This window comes from Micrasema longulum, unplaced genomic scaffold (genome assembly GCF_059751315.1).
Source record: "Micrasema longulum isolate JH-2025_06_02 unplaced genomic scaffold, ASM5975131v1 h1tg000047l, whole genome shotgun sequence".
Classification (NCBI taxonomy): domain Eukaryota; kingdom Metazoa; phylum Arthropoda; class Insecta; order Trichoptera; family Brachycentridae; genus Micrasema; species Micrasema longulum.
This window is the reverse complement of record NW_028277254.1, coordinates 112,023-132,330: the sequence shown is the minus strand read 5'-3', so window position 1 is coordinate 132,330 and position 20,308 is coordinate 112,023. Positions and strand designations below refer to the sequence as shown.

General features: G+C 32.0%; 1 protein-coding gene across 4 annotated transcripts; it reads right to left on the bottom strand.

The window, feature by feature from the left end:
- Window positions 1-572: 572 nt before the first annotated feature.
- LOC148285203 (uncharacterized) lies at window positions 573-15,556 on the bottom strand. 4 transcript variants are annotated; one of them, XM_088228611.1, is made up of 10 exons: window positions 15,370-15,556; window positions 13,878-14,069; window positions 12,845-12,946; window positions 11,135-11,304; window positions 9,858-10,051; window positions 5,980-6,134; window positions 4,325-4,480; window positions 4,137-4,232; window positions 2,590-2,759; window positions 573-933 (listed from the first exon to the last, which is right to left on the bottom strand). In XM_088228611.1, exons 1-5 carry the CDS (start codon window positions 15,448-15,450, stop codon window positions 9,907-9,909), a joined length of 690 nt encoding a protein of 229 aa, XP_088084737.1. In that variant the 5' UTR covers window positions 15,451-15,556; the 3' UTR covers window positions 573-933; window positions 2,590-2,759; window positions 4,137-4,232; window positions 4,325-4,480; window positions 5,980-6,134; window positions 9,858-9,906. The 4 variants fall into 4 exon arrangements, 3 of the variants coding, with proteins under 3 accessions (XP_088084737.1, XP_088084750.1, XP_088084743.1); XM_088228624.1 differs by lacking the exon at window positions 9,858-10,051; XR_015822655.1 differs by lacking the exons at window positions 9,858-10,051; window positions 12,845-12,946.
- Window positions 15,557-20,308: the final 4,752 nt, after the last annotated feature.

Here is a 20,308-nt window from a genome sequence, read left to right as displayed (position 1 = left end):
GAGGAAGACTGGGGTAGAGGTCAAGCAAATACGTTTAGCAAGCATTCTCTGATTAAAATTGTTAAAGTAGCGTGACCGGCAAATCTTTTTGAAACTCTAACGGTTGTAACTAAAAATACTGTTTCGTGAAAATTTAGATTAAAAATTGGTAACATACACATGAATTTATAAATTAATATGAAGTAGAGGCTAAATTTAATAATACAAAAACAAATAAGTATAAAGTGAATTATAAATATAAAAAAATATATATAAATAGCTTCCGCGGTATTTTGGCAAGTCTTAACACAGATTTTAAAAAAACATTCATAAAAGCACGAATAGTTTCTGCGTTTTATTTTATTTATTTTAAATTAAAAAATAGAGTACACGTAAAAATATGTATTATTTTAAACATTATTTTAGAAAAATATTAAATTATGAGCTCTAATAATAACATTGTGTATATGTTTAATTTTAAATTGTTTGAAACATTTTTCCTAACCTTACGTTTGAAGTTTAAATACTGTTTTTTTTACGTCATTAATTAAATATGAATATTAATTGCCCTGGCAATTTGAAATAAAACAAAATTTAATGCAAGCAATATACATTTATTTTTATCAGTTTACATAATTTGGAGGTTACGAAAAAAATATGCGTGTTCAAAGATAAAACGTTTTTGATACGCAAAAAAATGCTTTAAAAAAAAAAATCAAAACAATAGTTTTATGAAGATTAAATAAACTACTAACTTATCATATTGATCTGGATCGGCTACGGTCCATAATGGTTCTATGCTGTTGGCGTTTAAATGTGTTTGTGCTCTGTGTTGGTCTGAGTGAAAATGATTGATTAAAATTATTTTCTTCTCTTGTCGGTAAGCTGATAGGCCGATAGAGGTAGTAGGCAGTGGAGCCAATCTCTGTGTGGTGCCATGGGCTAGTCGCAATCCTATAAAAAAAATCCAAATAAACGAGAAGCAACATGGTGGTATTAAAATCAACTAAATTTATTAACTAAGAGCTGAACCCGGCAATGCTTTGCTATTGCTAGATTTGAGCACACACTCGTATATATATTAAATGAACTCATCGATAGTTTGATATCAATTATTGTATTTAGTTTAAATTAGATATACGATTTCCGTGTTTCGGATTACATAAATTGTGAGGATATGCGGTAGCGGGGAGTTATGATAAATAGGTATTTGAACATGGTTTTCCTGTCACTGTCTTGCAGACGCCTCCCCGATACTGTGCAAAAAAGACAACTGCATATTGCAGCTTAAAAGGTGCCTAAGGACATAATTTTTAACTAAAACAGACAAAATCGACGTTTGGATGTCTTGTTTTCCGCACCTTAAAACTGAACCAATATTGTTATTATTTTTAGACTTATCAGAGTTTTATTTTTATCAGTGAGTTTTTTTTTGTTCCTTTTTGAATTTTTCAAAAATAGTTATAATATTTGTATACCGTGCGCCCGAAGACAGCAGACAAAACTGGACGCTTTTATGGGTTTTTGAATGGTTCTGGTTCCCATAGTAAATAATTTATCATTTAAAAAAAACAAATAATCGGGCCACGCCAATGGAAAATATCTATAGCGCGTAAAAAAGCAATGCTATAGTGCCGTAATCTATGGAGAAAATATAGGAATACGTTTATACGAAGAACAGTCAGACTGCGTTTCCTCTTAAGATAAAACATTATTAAGTATACTTAGAAAACTTTGCTTCATAATGCTTTTACGTAACCATAAAACAAGTTCGGTTTTCTTAAATTAAACCATTGTTCTATTAATATTAATATTACGTTGCAATTTGAGTACCGATACACCACTGGGTGCATATATGTGGATTATGATGAGGATGAATTAAATGGTGACATTACGCTGGTCATTTGAAAAATAAACTACAAAGAAAGCGTATTTTTTGACAATATAATCTACCCAATCAGTAAACAAACATATGAATTGTGTAGGCAGATAATTGGTAGAATTCCATTATGAAATTTGGTAAGGTATCAAAACAATTATTGATAATTTGGTAGGGTATCCTAAATAAAACACTTTTATTGGATATAATTCTACTTTATTTTTATTTTTAATATGTGTAATGCGTTTCGTCTTTAGTAAATTATTAATAACAATACGAAACGCATAACACATCTTAAAAAATAAAGAAAGTAGATTTAAATCCAATTAAGTGTTTTATTTTTATTTTTGATACCTGACCAAATTTTATAATAGAATTCTACCAATTATCTGCATACACAATAAATATGATTTTTTACTGATTGGGTGGATTATATTGTCAAAAAATACGCTTTCAAAGTAGGACCTCAATCATGGTAGGTGAACGCGCCAACCAATAAGGCGGCCTTATCTGTGTTCAATATTTTTACCTGAGAGCAGCCATTGAGTCGAAAACACTCGTCCAGAATTTTAGTTCTATTTTACACACATAACTGTACACTGTACACCTTATCCGCCCGGACACTCGACGATCTGAATGATTATTCAGATTTGATCAGATTTGATTTTTTAGAAATATGAAATCTTTTCATCCATAAAACGTTTTTAATATCTTAAAAATATTTAACTTACCATATCAATAGGTGAGATGTTTCGACCCTTCGATAAATAAAACTCAAAGTGAAGCTAAGAAAAAAAATACTAGTTAACCAACACAGACCCTGATGCAGTATACGAGGTTTTTCTAAGTAAGCGGTCACATTGCGATCAAAGTGCGCGAATATACCATTCGCATATCTGTACTAGAAAAAAAAAATGCAGATTTATTACACAGTTTTTATTGTCACTATCAAATGAAAAGTACAGGATATAAAAGATGGATGTGATTTTTGATGTAGTTTATTTTATTTTATTTTAAACTAATAATGGCATCTGACGGCAGTTCACATGATCTACATTTCTGTTGAAAAAAATTTGACCTGTACTTTCCAAGATACTTGAACAAGAATGAAAATGCATGCAGGATATAAATAATACAAATATAAGGAAATTGAACATGTTAAATACTTTGGACTAACAATAGACAGACAATTGACATAGACAATTTATATCAATTTAATTAGCAAAGTGGTGACATTATCGAGTTTTAAAAAAAAAACAAAAACTTTGTTTCAAAAACGGTTTTTTTAAATACGAAGCCTATGTAAAAACTAAAATATGTTATATGCAACTTCTATGGAGAACAGGAAATTAAAATGAAATAAATAGACTACAAAGACAGCAAAATAAAATATTAAAGTTAGTACATGACCTACCCTATCTAACAGCAACTAAAGAACTTTTTAAACAAAATGTAAATGTAACTGAACTCTTTAAACTAGAATCCTTATTTTTATTCATAAATGAGCCACTGATATAATTGTAGACGAAGAATTAAAACTTGAAAAAAACTTTAGTAAACATGACCACAATACGAGAATATCAGAAAAATATCATATACAACCTTCTAAAACGAGAAAAGGACAATCAAGACTAATAAACCATGGACGGAAATTATACAACAAACTACCAGACAAAACTAAACAAAAGACTCAGACAACCTTTACAAAAGATATTAAAAATATTATTAACAGTAGAATGTGAATTTTAAAAGTAAAAATATTTTGTTAAATATATGTAACCCGTTAAGGTTTATCTATGAAAAATTTAAATAAACAAAAATAAAAAATAATAGATATCAGTTAGAAACTGGAAATAAAGCAATGATATAAATAAACACCATTTTAGATGACCTTTAATAGAATATGCTCTTTACATTACGCAGGTTCCTTTACACCTATAAGTTTATTGAAATGTCCAAGGGGTTTTAAAACTTAAAAACACTATATCTCAAAACTTAATTTTTTGACATTCATCCTTTATATCCTGTACCCTTCAAATTAAATAGCATAGACATTGAAGGGATCCTAAAGGTAGGGACGACGCGACGCGTCGCCCTTTGTCCATACATCATCCTACAGCCTCACTAATCTGCATAAAGTTTGTATTCCTTAGTAATAATTTAGTTGATTTTCCTCTATGCGCAGCTGACAGAATCCCCCAAGACTTTTGGGCTTTAGGATACCTTAAATATCACATAGTACAGTCCGTATAATTAATTATGCAAATTGGGCACTTACTTGATAAGCTAATTTAAAGAAAAGCAGTCGTGTAACGCGGACATACACTCTCCAAAGTTTTATACAGTGTGCAATAAGTACAAAATTTAGAGTATCCTGTAAGAAGATAAACAATTTTGATTAAATAAGTAGGTGGGTATTTTTATATGCTACGTATTCCTGAAGCGCATAAAAAATACTTTAAGTACCTGAACAATGACTTCCCACCATGGCACTCTTCGAAACAACGATCTCCGGAACATGGTAAATGTCAACTGCCATATTAATTTGACAGCGGATAAAATGAATATTAAAGTAGGAATGGCAGAGCAAAAGTTGTCATCACATTTCAGGTAGTCAAATAGCTAAAATAAAATCGATTGTATTGGTAATCAATATTGTGTTTCTCTTGTAATAAAAAGTAAAATCATTCCTTGTTTATGAAAAACATTATAATTACAAAAAAAAAATAGTAGTTAATTATAAATACTTGATTAGTTGGGAGAAAATCAGAAAAGTACGGTAGGAATTAAATATTATTCAATAATATAGAAATGAAAATTGACAAGATTTTAGCATTTTCCGGTATTTTTTTAACTACCGTAATTTACTTATTAGTTAAAAGTGGCCACAAAACAATAATAATAAAATCGAAGTGGTTGATGAATATATATACTAAGGACACAAAGTCAAACTTGGTAAAGACAACCGGACAGCAGAGTCGCCAAAAAGAAGAGAGCAAAGTTGGCTACTTTCGGCAAGCTAAAGTACATTTTTGAAAATAAACAAGTCCCAGTATAAATAGGTACGAAGGTTTTCACGGTCACTATTATCAATTTGTTTCTTTTTTGGGTGATACCGCGTGTGTTGGATTTGTTCCGACGTTTCGGTTACCATTGCAGGAGCCATCTTTAGAGTTTTGTAGAAAAAAAATGTGTTTATGTAATAGTGATTTGTACCGTGTTGCAGTCGGCAGTAGTCACACTTCTGTTAGTTTCTGTAGTATGTAGTGCTGGGAACCATGTTAAGTTTAATTTAAGCCCGTCGTCATTGTTTATGTTACTCTACAAAACACACAGTTTGCCGTGAAGATGGCTCCTGCAATGGTAGCCGAAACGTCGGAACAAATCCAACAAACACGGTATCCCCCAAAAAAGAAACATTTTGTTAAGTCCTAGTATGCTTAAAAAGACAAGTTTATGAATCGCGTTTATTGCCAGTGAAAACATACGGACTAGAAACCACGTTTGTGACACAGAAAAGTAGGCAGAAACTGAAATGCAGGTAACGATCCATGGAAAGACAGGTTCTCGGTGTATGTCAGATACAAAATAAGAAATTAAGAAATTAGGCGCCGACCCGAATCGTAGATATGGAACGACAGCAAAATCAAGATGGCAGTGGAAAGGACACTTGGCGAAACAAAATGATAACAATACAGTGGATACCATTGGCAAACAAAAGAGTTGTTGAAAGGCCACAAAAAGATAGGCCGATGACATTGCCTCGACAGCGAGTAGAGGATGGATGAAAAAAGCGGGGGACAGAAAGGAGTGGAAACGTTTAGAAGAGGCTTATATCCAGCAGTGGAGAGAACAAGGCTCAAGAAGAAGAGATGTCCACAAAATTGAATTATTTTGGTATACGAAAGTAAATATTTCTTTTAAATCTCAACGAGTTACGCGCATTGAAATAACTTCAATTGTTTTTTATAATATGCAAATCGTAGGACGGCGGATATTTTATACTTGCCACATTTTTAGGCGGTATTTTTTTCAAAAAATGACCGAAAACATATTTTTGTTGTTGTTGTAATATCAGCGTTGTCGTATGATTTGGATAAATATTTTTTTAATGCCTTTACCTGGACGAAAACTTGTTTTGTGTTTATGAAAATATTGAACATCGGTATTGATTTGTGTGATCGTATCACTAGAACGATTATGTTTTTGTTTGATTATTTCTTCATATAAAAATGATTGAAACATTTAAACCAGGGATACTTGAAGTTGGGCAATTCTGAAAAAAATATAAACATTTTTATCTTTCTTTAGGTTTTTTGAATGAAAGATACATTTTCCTGTGGTCTTTTTCAAATACTTTATTATTTACGCGTTTGAGTTGTTTTTATTTTTATTATTCGAATTTAAAGTATTGTTTTAACCCCTTTATAGGACAGTGGGTAATATTTATGCCACTTTATGAAAAGGTAATTTTCTTTGTTGTTATTATCACATTTGCCACAGTCAAATAAAGAGATAATTGCTTACCGATCTATTTAAAAAAAAAATTAAGTACATATTTTCAAATCAAAATTAATTTAATTATTTATTTCAAATTATATTTCTTCATATTCACTAACTTATTATGTCTTTTTCGGCTGTGTCCGTGGTATAAGCCATAATTATTATTAACAAAGAAAAAATATAAAGAAACTTAAAATTAACAGATGATACATTAGCAATATTTAGAATAGCAATTCAAAAAAATAAATAGCATTCAATATTAAAAATAAAAAAAAACACAAATTTACATAGGTATGTGGTTACAAACATAATCCAATATACAAAATAAAAAAATCATTAAAATTAATAAAAATAATAGGCATTTTATGTTGATCTGTCCAAAAAGAGTTCGTACTAATGTTATGGAAACAATTTTTGAGTTCCTAGTAGATCAATAATGACAGCATACTGCCAGAGATCCATATGTAGGTACTTACTACTTGCATTTTGCACTACCAACCAATCTGTGGGAATTTCAACGCATTGCTTTGAATTAGTTACGAAGCATAACAATTATAAATTGCATACCTATGTATGTTCATTCTCTGAGGTAACTATAAACATACTACATTAAAATTATATGATTTTTCACACGTAAATTTCTGTAAATGCTGTAAATTTTATGACGTGCTCTTTAAAGCCATAAATAAATTTGTTCCACAATGTCAGCCAAAAAATAAATTTTATCCATTGTGGTTTACCACAGAGCTTAAAATTTTATTGAATTTAAAAAAGAGTCTACATAAGATATTCAAGCAAAGCCGAAGTATCGATGACTATAATGAATTTTCCAAAACATGGAAAGAATGTAAAATACTCACTAAAGTTTGTTATGACTCTCATATAAAAAACACCAAAAACTCAGCTTTACAATCAAATAATCTTTGAAATTATGTAAAAAAAAAGCAATGTACATTGCGAATTTCCCACGAATGTGCATCTCAACGGCAAAATAGCGAGTTCGACAGAGGAGAGTGTAAACCTTTTTGCGAGTTTTTTCAAGGAAGTATATGATGAACCTCTTCCAGACCACAAAATTCCTATCTATGATTTTGACAAAACCATTGCATTATCTAACTGTAAAGTAACTCTCTTATCTTGCAAAAATAGGCCTTCTTTTGTTGGATATTAATAAATCAGCTGGACCTGATATAATACCTCCTATTTTTCTTAAACATTGCGCCTCAGTACTGGCTGAACCTACAACTTTATTATTGATAAATTATTGTCTCTAGGGCATTTTCCTTCTAAGTGGAAGTCCTGCTATGTCACGCCTATTTTCAAAAAGGGCGATGATACGGATATAAAAAATTACCGTCCTATTTGGATACAGTCTGCCATTCCTAAATTGTTTGAGTCACTTATCCTTGATCGAATTCAACCGCAAATTTTAGAAATAATTTATGGTAAACAGCTTCGTTAAAGGAAGATCAACTGCCACAAACTTAATCCTTTATCAGAATTTTATTGATGAAGCTCTCACCAAAAATCATCAGGTTGACAGTATATACACTGACTTCAGCAAAGCGTTTGATAATGTTTCACATAAGGTAATGCTTGCCAAATTATTTGGTTTGGGATTTCGTTGAGCGTTTCTCGATTGGTTTTGTGCCTACCTTACAGTCAGATTGTTATATGTTAAAATTAAAAATTCGCTATCAAATTGTTTCTTTGCAACCAGCGGTCTTCCGCAAGGCAGTCATCTGGGTCCTATTTGTTTTTGATTTTTGTAAACGATATAACATCATGTTTTCGAGATAACGAAGTTTTGCTGTTTGATAATGACATAAAAATATATGGGGAGGTAAAAAACATAGGTCATTGCGAAACTCTGCAATCTAACTTAAATTGCTTAAATGTATGGAGTGAAAGGAACAATTTGTTCCTCAATGTTGACAAATGTAAAGTTTTGACTTTTTGCCGAAATAAAAATCCAATAGCTTTCAACTACACCATAAATTCTATACATTTGGAGCAAATTACAGTAATGACTGATCTTAGCATTATATTCGATGAAAAATTAAATTTCATTAAACATATACAGAGCATAACAAATAAAAGCATGAAAACTCTGGGATTTCTGTTGCGAACGATCAGAGATTTTGACTCAGTTTATGTAATGAAAATTTTATATATTGCTTTAGTACGTAGCCAACTTGAATACAACTCGGTTCGGTTATATGGTCACCATATTATAAAGTACATATAAATAATATTGAAATAGTTCAACATAATTTTTAACGTTTCGTTAATTTTAAATTAGGTATTTCAGTTGAACATATTAATTACTCATACTTAAATAAATATTTAAATGTAAAAACATTAGAAAATAGAAGAAAACTGATTGATTTGTTATTTTTATTTAAAATATTAAATTAAATATTTTATTGTTCCGAACTGTTACAACTAATTAACTTGCGAGTTCGGGGCAGGGTTACCCGATTTAATAAACTATTATATGTAAATGTATCTGCAACAAACTACAGCGCACACTCGCACAATACGGAGAATTCATACATTTACAAATGAATACGCAAATGACGTAGATATATTTAATACAACACCTTTGTATTTTAAAAGGCAGTTTATAAATTTACTATCTTCAAATTGTAATACCTATATAATACTATGTTGATTTCAATTGTTTACTGTTTATTGACTTATATAATCGGGTTGTGGTCCTGTGCCTAGTGTCTCGGACTCACGGACCAAAGCTTCGTGGTTCGAATCCCACTTTACCCCAACTTGATTCCATTTTCTAATAGTGAGTTATTTACAACTCGTTGGAAATGGCCATCATAATTAAATATTTGGGTAAATCGTAAGAACGCAAATATTTCTTTTTAAAAAAATAAAAAAATATGTATTCTAAATAAGTATTTTTCTAACTTCTTCTAATTTTATGATTATTTTAATACATCCTATATGAAAAAATGTACTCCTGTTCTTCACTGCAATATATGTATGTATTTTTATGTATCCTCATATATTTTCTACTAATATGTAATGATTTTAATTTTTTAATTTTTTTTTTCTTTCTCTTCTTAATTCATTTTTATTTTTTGCTCCTATCTTTGTGTAAAATGCATTTCTGTCTTCACATTTAAAAATGCACTTCTGTTCTTTCCACTGTTTTACTAATATGTAAAGATGATATTTTTGATATTTTTCTTTTTCTTCTAAAAATCATTTATATATTTTTTGCTGCTTCTTTGTAAAATACATGTCTGTCTTTATTTGTATATATGTATGTAAAAACCTGTTGAATCCTAAAAGGCGTTTAAATAAATAAAAGGTGTAATCCGCCGGTCAAAAAGTAATTATATTTTAGTAATGTGAAACTTTTAAGTGTATTTTTTATGAGAAACCCCTTAGAAAATGATTGTTTTCATATGTTGTATATTTATTTAATGGTGTTATGTTTTAAAATGGCAAAAATCGTACGATTTACTTACTTTTTTTTTCAGACTATAGCCTTAATAGGCCTTTAGCTTTTAGTGAACCACTCACGACTGCATAGTAAGATTATCACGGAATAGTGCGGTAAAGTATCCAATAACCATGTTAACTGGTGTATTAATGATTTGAAGGATCGCCATCTTCGTTACGTTCGCCCAGTAAGCCGTGAGATTTCGAAAGTGATCCGCCGCCCTAGAGTAGACACACTGAATACCATATTTACAAAACATTTAAAAAATGATTCACGTATCTTAGTTTAATTTAGCATGAGAAATATTGCGTAAGTGAAACTGACACAATAAGGAAGTTTGATTCTAACCGAAATTGAGGACACCAAACGACACTGTAAAATTGAGGTGAATTTAATTTTTACCATACCCTTACACAAGAAGCGTGTTAAAACAAAATCGGCAATCTTCATTATTGGAATTGGTCAGAAATAAGTTAAATACGGCGATGGATAGAAAAAAAAACTGGTTTCAGAGCATAAATGGCAGTATCTTATACATTTTCGACTCAATACATTTAGTTCAGCAACAACAGCGGCAGTCTTCTTTACGTAACATAACTCTTCTTCTTCATCTTTTAAGATATATTAAGATCTGTGTTACAAAAAACTGGTTGTTCTCTTGAGATGATGAGATCCAACTGTTCCTCCATCTCCAGGAAAGTCATCCAGGCGGACGTTATCCAGATGGTCCCTTTCCGCACCTAATGGTGGATTAAGTGCTGCATTGGTACACCAATCGTAGCGTATCTTGATCATTTGGTTTACATGAAGGTAAGATCTTCGGTCTTACGCTTCAGGTGCCAGTCCAGGGACTATGAAAATTCTAGTGTAAAAGCAGATTTTTAAATATATATATTATTTCAACCGTATCGGGAATCAAACCCGAGACCTCTATCGTGGTAGGCAAACGCGCTGTTCACTACACCACGAGGCTGACAGCCGAATTTAAACAAATAAAAATGACCAAACTTCCTTACTATGTGTAATGTTAAGCTAGGGTTTCCTAGGACAGCGGTCCCCGTATCTTTACGGCCGTAGTGAGCGGTGATGCGGTGGACAGCCGTCGTAATGGTGACTAGAGAGTGATTTCCTAGGAAAACGGTGTTGATAACACCGTAAAAAAATAAAGCCACTCACTAGTCACCGTTACGACGGCTGTCCGCCGAATCACTGTTCACTACGGCCGTTAAGATACGGGCACCGCTGTCCTAGGAAACCCTAGCTTTACTGCAGTGTTAGCTGGTATTGAGTTATTGAATACTTACGGAGTTTCCAAATATTGGCAATACAATTTATTCAGTAGTTGATCGGAAGCGTAATTGGACGGTACAATACAAAGGCACCAGCAAGTTGTAGAGTGGAAAAAATCCTTTTGTCCCTGGATAAATAGCAGGAAACTTACTATCACATTTTCATTCTGATCGCCAGTTATATCCTAGAAAAAAATCAAGACGATTTTTGTAAAATTATGTTATTATTTATTTATTTACAGTTCCATGAACCTTTTACATAATTTCAATTAAATCAGTAAAAAAAAATACAAAATAAAATAGCATACTATTAAAAAAGAATAAAAACATCGAGAAAAGTATACAATTGTAAACAGTATTTATTTATAAAAAAATAAATCTGTAACAAATATAAATATTTACCTATATAAAAAAAAATCAGCATAAGAAAATATCAGTTTTAAAAAAGAGGAAGAGAAGAAGAAAAAAAGTACTTTAAAAGGAAAGTTACAAAGTTTACTGATGGTTTATATAAATATTAATACTAAACAATAATAAATTTTAGAAATAATTATACACACAAGAGTAAAGAGTTAAAACTTAAGTGAAAAACTAATCATTATTTCAATGTTTAATTGTTAATTCTTTTTCAAAACGCAGGACTTAATCATCAGCGGCGTGGTATAAAATAAATCTAAATCATCACTGTATTGATTTGCAAGTCGCTGCATGCGAATAATTGGTGAATTTAATGAATAATTAGTATCATGATGATGACTGTAAAACAAACAAAAAATGTCTTGTGGAATACGAAAGTTTAGTAACGTTAACAATTCTGGGCAATCTATTTTATTATTTAATCATTTATAAATAAACATGGGGTCGTTTATTGTCCTCCTGCTTGACAGTAATAGTCCATTTAAATTAGTCATCGGGGATTTATAATTTATTTCTGACACAGGTAGACCTAATTTAAATTGAATGTATCTTAAAAACTTTATTTGTACTTGTTCAAGATCATGTGAGTTGCAGTAATAAGCGGGACTCCAAACTGCAAATGCAAACTCTAGCTGTGATTTTACAATATTATTAATTGTGTTTTCTTCTTATATCTAAATGTTACATTTTTTAAATAAAAAAAAATATTTGCGTTCTTATGATTTACCCAAACATTTAATTTTGAGGTCCATTTTCAACGAGTTGTTAATAACTCACTATTGGATAATGGGAATCAAGTTGGTGTAGAGTAGGATTCGAACCACGGAACTTTGGTCCGTGAGTCCGAGACACTAGCCACAGGACCACAACCCGATTTGCAAATATATCCATATTATTATCTTTTTTTACTACGAAAAGTTTTACTTTTGATTTTGCATTGCAGTATGCTTTTTTTAGTTCCCACGTGTCTAAAAAATATAAACAAGTAGTGTTTTTGTTTATTTTTAAAATTAGCACTATGTTTGTACATACCTGTAATATTTTTGTAAATGCACCAAGGCGCACAAGGGCGTATTGATTTTTTTTAAAAATTGTAACCCAACCTTTTTACAAGAAATATATATATTTTTTAAATTAAGCTCAAACGAAAGTCGATTTTTCAAGGATGACTGTTTTTTTATATTTATTTTAAACGACAAAGGTCGATTGACTTGGCTTTATGCTAAGAGCCTTGTATGAAATGATCTGATGATAAAAATAACACAAGTTAGGAAAAATCATTATGTTCATAATAGTATAATACTGTACCAATATGATGAAGGCAATTTGGTATATGAACCACCTCAATGTTCGGACTGTAAAAAGCCAACCCTTTAAAGTCAATACAAACACGCCAATCAACGTAAGATCCTGAAAATATTACATTCGTGAAATTAATTTTGAATATCAACACATGTTCGTTTTGCAATATACATGTTTACCAATTAAGTAATTTAGTGATCCTGAAAATATGCACCAAATATGACGAAATAACATTTAAATACCAACAGGTTGCAAGGGAAAAATAAGAGACAAGGTTTTTCCACCAAGGGTGTTATTCTGAATCCTAGAGTAGTTCATTTGTGAATTTTTATTTTTGCATCCGACTACATTTTGCTTTATATGTGGCCACACTGGTGATTAAACGTCAAATGATGTAAAATAAACAGTTGTATTATGGACATTTCATAGTTCGAAATTATAAAACTTTTCAAAAAACTGAAAACTGAGCATCAGTGTGGCCACATATTATGAAGCCAAGTGTAGTCACAAGAAAAAAATTGAAAACCCAAAATTTCTTACTTCTTTACCTCCACGAGAAGTTTCAGAATAGCACTCCAGGAGTATATTATAATATATTATATTATCTACATAAATTAAAATAATATATATTGGACTGCCATATATTTGTTATGCCATATATACGTGGCATGATCAGATAAACTAAAATCTTAATTCTGGTCATGTTAAAAGCAGACAGAACCGAAGGGCATGTATGACAAGATATATGAATGTGGATGAAGCTAGGAATGTATTCCAGGATAGACGTTAGACGTGTGTGGCGGTTCATTCTCTTTGCCTACCGCTACGGGGAAATGGCGTGATGGTAGTAGTAGTAGTAGAAGACTGCCATATATTTGTTATTTTGTTTTTATTGTATTTTTTTTTTCATTTTCGTGAATCTTTTTTTTACCTATATTTTGAACCCATAATATGTTGATGTGAGTCTTAAATATGCAGGTATTTTTTTCTTTCTTGTAAATTGTATTCTGGATTGTATTTTTAAAATTGGGAAACTTACTTCTAAAAGTCGGTCTGTCCAATCTAGTCGAGGGATAGCTGGACTGTTGTTGCCTCTGGGAAACGGTGTTTGAGGAACGGCTTCTTCAATAGGACTTCTCAACTTGTACAGAATTATACCAATGGATAAAGCAAATACTGAAGTGGGAATAATACCATTCAGGTCTTCGTTGCAACTGAGTGAAATTAAAGTCTGTAAATATGACATTCCTGCGTTATTACTTTTAACCAAAAATATATGTAAATAAACATCAGTTGTAAACCAATACATAACAGAAAACTTATAAAAAGATACATCGCTGGATGAAAAATCTTATTTCATAATACAAACGAATTAGATTGAATTTTTCCCCCAACATTGTCAGAAATAAACCGCTTAAAGAATTGCCCCGAAATAATTATATTAAACTATCAGAAAACACACGTTCATTCCCATTACAAACAATGGCATCATTCGAAAAGAATTAACTACCCAGAATATTGTTTTCAGAGAATTTATTATTTCCCCCGAGCCCGGGGACATGGCTTTCGAAGGAACTACTAACCAGCGGCCCCTGTTATACTAGTTTTTATAAAATTTAAATAAGTACAGGTTGTTCTTTAAACTCTGTCACATCCGAAACCACGATGATCGGTATGGGCAAGAAGACATATAAGCATATTCAAAAAAATATTTAGAACAAAGATTTAAAAAAAAAAAAAATATTTAAAAAACGAATGTTTGCTTTCTTCTGCAGGAGAGAAATGAGCGGTGCGCGGCGCAGTATCAGACTCCCCCTCCTCCCACCCACTCCTTGTTTCTTCCCTGCAGAAGTAAGCAACCATTTGCTTATTTTTTTAATATTATTTTTTAAAATTTTAGTCCGGTTTACGGTAAGTCAACTGACGAATCAGCAGAACTCATCGAGAAGAAGGTAAAGTGAACTTGAGACGTCTCACGCGACACAAGTAATTTCAGAAATACAAAACATTAAAAAAATCAGAAACTCATCAAAACTAAAAAAAAGTGTTAGCTTAGTTTAATAGTCTATAACAAAAAAAAATAAAAACCGCTGAACTTCCTCAAGAAATATTTCTTGGATTTCTTCCTTGCAACTGGCAGGAATCGAATCGGCGACGCCAGTTTCACAATTGACCGTCTAACCAACTCCACTACGGCGCCGGTCTAAATTGATATATTTTGACTTACGGGAGTACTATCTATTCTTATTATTTTACTCCAGTTTTATAGTTATATAACAAAGACAATAAATAAATAGGTACATCACATAAAGGCTATTTTTTTCTTTAAAACTAATACGCAACATTTTTTTGCAGTTTGATGTCCAGAAAATATGTAGGCACCATCAATTTCGATCGTCATCCTCGACCTCACAGAATGCTATGCTCGACCTATTAATATTATGCGCACTAATAAACAAGTAATAGTTCTACATTATCTCTGCATTAACATATGTCGATGGTAAAAAAAATACATTATACAAATTACTTACGGAATAGATATATCTAAAAAAAATGTGTAAATATCTTATAATGAATATTGTTTCTCTTGGATCACTAATACATTTCCCCATGAAACAAAATATGTGTAAAATCTTATAATTATCTTGAATGCTTCATTTTAAAGTGTAATTTTTAACACAATAATTTTGTCTAGCGCTGATTTAACAGCTTATGTATGTCATGACAAAAGAAATCGCAAACTATGTCAAAAACAGTTCTCAAAATTTCAAATAATAGTACCTAGGTACGCCTTTCGTATTACAGTTCTTGTTTTTAAAATTAAAACTTAACTCCGATGCCTCAAGATTAGTCCTTATTGTGTGTTATATTCCCGTGTCTGGGTAAAGAACACAATGATGAGTGAAAAATAGAAAAAAAATCCAGGACGAGTATTTTTAATTTCATTCAGATACACTGCAATTTAAGTGGTCCCTAGGGAAGTATCACGTTTTTTTTTACATTTTTAAAGTAATAAAGGTCTATGAAATACTGTCCAGTAAAAAAAAAAAATTCGCTAATTATTCGTAGCATAAAAAATACTTTTAAATTTGTAATTTTGAATTCCCGCAACAGCGGTGATTCCATTGGTTGTTTATTGGCAGTGAGAAATAGAGAAAACTTGCGAGTCGAGCGGTTTTCTATATTTGAAACTACCAATGAAGATCTTTGGGTAAAACTAACATACGCTCTCGAAATTACTTTTATTTGTGTACTTTACTTTCCTCCGGCGAGTGAGGCTAACACATATCGATTATTTTTCGACAGGGTTTTGTCCAGTTTAGATTTGTTTCAGAACAGAAGCGTCATTATAGTGGGGGATTTCAATTTACCTTCAGCGAGCAACATTGAAGGTATAGAGGCTGATCTAACTTTTTTGTGCTCATTGTTGAAACTTTCCCAGTGTAATGATGTTTTGAATTCTAGAGATAGGATTCTGGACTTAATACTTGCCGGGAAAGAAGTTGATGTGTTTCGGTCATTGTCACCTCTAACAAGAGAAGACAATTATCATCCCGCGCTTGAATTTTGTATCAGTGTGTCGATTAATCGTCCCCATCGAACTGAAGTTCCCACGGAAGGCACAGTCAGTTGGAGAGGCTGGAACTTCAATAAGGGCAATTTTGACCAGCTATGCTTTTTAATGGCCAGTATCGACTGGAATGAGGTATACGACACATTGGATGTAAATGAGGCGGTGCAAAACTTTTATTGTATTGTTGAAGGAGTACTTGATTCTTGTTTTCCTAGAAGGTCTCAGACAACTGGAAGAAGGCGATATCCAAGGTGGTTTTCTGGGGCTATTATTAGGGATATTCAGGTTAAGCATTCCTACCATAAAAGATGGAAAGCTACGGGCTGTCAGAATGATTATGAAATGTTTGGTAGATTAAGATCTAGCGTTAAACGTGACATTCGATCAGCGTACCGGTCATTTATTTCCAATATGGAAAACAATATTCTCAAAAATACAAATTGTTTTTGGGATTTTATTAAATCTCAAAAGGCAAACGGCGGGAATATTGACACCATGACATGGGGTGATCGAACTGTTCGGGGCGCAGATATTGCGGAAGCGTTCGCAGGTCACTTCAAAAATGTATACAGTAGTGAACCTCCGCTTCTTGACGTTAACGCTGCTAAGCGGTGTACTACGCAAAACGGTGCACAATCTATTGTTATTCCAAATATCAATGAAAAAGACGTAGCTACGATCATAGATAGATTGAATAATACCAATTCTCTTGGCCCAGATTTTTTACCGACGTTCTTTTTTAAAGGATGCGTAGATTTTTTAAAGGGGCCGCTTTGTTTTTTATTTAATTTGTCATTAAATACAGGAGTCTTTCCAGAAATTTGGAAGATATCTAAAGTTACTCCTATACACAAGAGTGGCTCTAAGTCATCCGTAGAAAACTATAGACCTGTAGCTGTACTTTCAGCGCCAGCTAAGGTATTTGAAATTTTAATAAGTAAAATCATCGCTTCTCGAGTCGAGCCATTTATAATAGATGAACAGCATGGGTTCAGGAAGGGTCGCTCGGTTGAAACAAATTTAATGATATTTACAGACTATATTACGGCTGCATTAGATGCAGGACATCAGGTTGACTGTTCATATAATGACTTTGCCAAAGCCTTTGATACAGTCGATCATGATGTTATGTTAAACAAGCTGAGTGAGATCGGTTTCTCGGATGGAATGCTAAAATTAATGGCGAGCTACCTCCGAAACCGAAATCAATACGTTTCACATGGCTTGTTTGCATCAAAAAAATTTAATACTTACTCAGGTGTTCCCCAGGGATCCAACTTGGGTCCATTACTGTTCTCTATTTTTATCAATGATATTAAAAAAGTTGTGGTCAAATCACGTTTTTTATTATTCGCGGATGACTTGAAACTATTTTTGAGGGTTAAAACTTTGGATGATTTTCGTTCTCTCCAAACGGATATATTAAACGTATCTGAATGGGGAAGACGAAATAAATTATTGTTCAATATTTCAAAATGCTCAGTTATGTCTTTCACCAGGGCCCACAAAACGCTATTCTTCCGCTATAGAATGAATGACCAGAATCTTATGCGGATTGCGAAGGTTAAAGATCTAGGCATCACTTTTGTGAGTTCCCTGACATTTCATGATCAGATCGAAACAGTTTGTAGTAGTTCATTGAAGATGTTAGGATTCGTCTTGCGTACTGCTAGGGTTTTTGGTAGTACACGAGTACTGAGAATTCTTTATAACTCGTTGGTGCGAAGTAGACTCGAGAGTGGCTCGATGATTTGGGGACCGTGTGAGTTGAAGTACTCTCTTATGGTGGAGAGGGTTCAGAAGAAATTTCTTCGGTTTCTCTTCATGAGGGAGTGCGGATATTATCCATGGCTTTATCCCACTGAGTTTCTCCAGGGTATGCTTGGTTACAGCAGTTTGAAGACTAGAAGGAATGTGTATTTAACAACGCACTTCTTTCGATTGTTGCGCGGTATTATTGACAACCCTGAAATTATGCGGAGCATTAGCTTTTATGTTCCTGATAATTACCTTAGACAGCGTCAACATAGACTGTTTCACATTCCAATATACAGGACCAACCTGCCAATGGTTATGCCTGTTGGAAGGGCTATCTCTATGTTGAACAATATCACTTTGGACATTGACATTTTTCACGTCTCTGAGGGAGTTTTTCGTTACAAGATTCTCTTACTTTTTTAACATATTATTCTTTGGATATTATGTATACTAATGTGTTTTTTTTACATATACCTAATCTTACCTAATTATTTCTATATGTATGAATTAAGATATTTTATTTTGTAATGTACATATATATGAATAAATAAAATGATGAAAATGATGATGAAAAATTGGCCACGCCCCTAATACGTCACGATTCATGTTTATTTGTTCCTTGCCACTATCGCGAATTTTGACGTCACAACAACCAAGGCCAAACACGTCGCGTTTTTCTACGAACGTAATTTTATTGAATTTCTTATTTACATTAATGCATAAAAACATTTCTCGGCAATATCCAAATTGATTTTGAAAATACAATTAATTATTCTAAATCCATTTCATATATTTTTATCGGGACTCGTAGTATGTAATATTTCCCTATTGGGCGTGTAAAAGGAAATGGTGGTTTGCTCGACGTGTGCTTGTCGCTTCCTCGCATTTTTTCTGCCTAAAATGTTGGCAGAAAAAATGTATTTTAATTATTCAATTCGTCCTACAACAATTGCAATACAACTTAGTATAAAAAAAAAAAGATAATTTTCGCGAACTCGCTCGTAACAAACGTCGTCGTGCATTCGTTTTCGCAGAGCTCACATTTCAACTGCGGCCTATTTTCATGTTGTAGTAAATTACATAGTAAAAAATAAAGTAAAAATGTAGTAAAAAACATATTTAAAAACCCAGTAGTAGTAGTAAAAGACATAGTTAAATAAATATACCCATATAGCGAAAGATATATTTAAAAAAGGATATTAAAATACGTGGTAAAAAGAAAAAAACACAGTGAAAAACGTAGTGAAAGAGATATTAAAAAGTATAAATGTATATACGCAAGTAATAGCAAAAAAAAATTGAAGAAAACAGTGTAAAAAGTTATGAGGATTTCCAAATATTCAATAAATAAAAAAAATAAAAATACCATTATTAAATAAGATGTAAAAAATTTTTTCTTACGCGCGGGAAAAATTAGAGCATTAAATTGTATGGCAAAGTATCTTGAAAACGTATGAAAAAAATTACAAAAATTTATAATTTTTTTTTTAATAAAATTAACTATTTTGAACGACGCCACTAGTTCATATGAATAAACCGATGATAAGAGAGTTACGAAAGATTTCCGGTTTACAGCAAGTGAATAGACCAATCGGCAGAACTGACCTAGAAAAAGCGGAAGAGAACTACGTCAAACGAGTAATTTCAGAAATACAAAACTTTAAACAATCATAACGCTGATAATACGATACACAAATGATAATACGATAAAAAAATATAAAAAAATTGGCTTAGTTTAATAGTCTATTAACAAATAAAAAAACAATTGAACTTCCTCATTCAAACAAGAACATGTGTTGGCCATCTAACAGGCACCAATATCCAACAGTTCGACATGGCAAAATAGCGAAAATATTTAAACCTGTGTAAAATACATAACAACATTTATCAATATTATTCTAGGGCCGAATACCTTTTTTTCCCACCCTTCCCTTGACCCATCCTTATGGTACCTACCTCACATCAAGATAGAAGATATTCAAAATTATAAGATTTGCATTTAGAACAAAACATACAAGATTTTTGGCACATAACATTAGATTGCATAAAAATTATTGGATTCCTCGCGCGTCCTTGTAAACATCGTTACATTAATTTCATAGTGCATATCATCATCCAGTGCCCAAAATAGAAGAACA

Bases quoted from the DNA above. Each gene is read 5' to 3' on its own strand.
- LOC148285203 (XM_088228611.1), bottom strand. From the start codon at position 15,450: ATGGGGAAATGTATTAGTGATCCAAGAGAAACAATATTCATTATAAGA. The intron at 12,947-13,877 runs GTAAGTTTCCCA...TAATATTTTCAG, and splicing joins GGACAGACCGACTTTTAGAA to GATCTTACGTTGATTGGCGT. The intron at 11,305-12,844 runs GTACAGTATTAT...ATTTTTTTCTAG, and splicing joins AAATTGCCTTCATCATATTG to GATATAACTGGCGATCAGAA.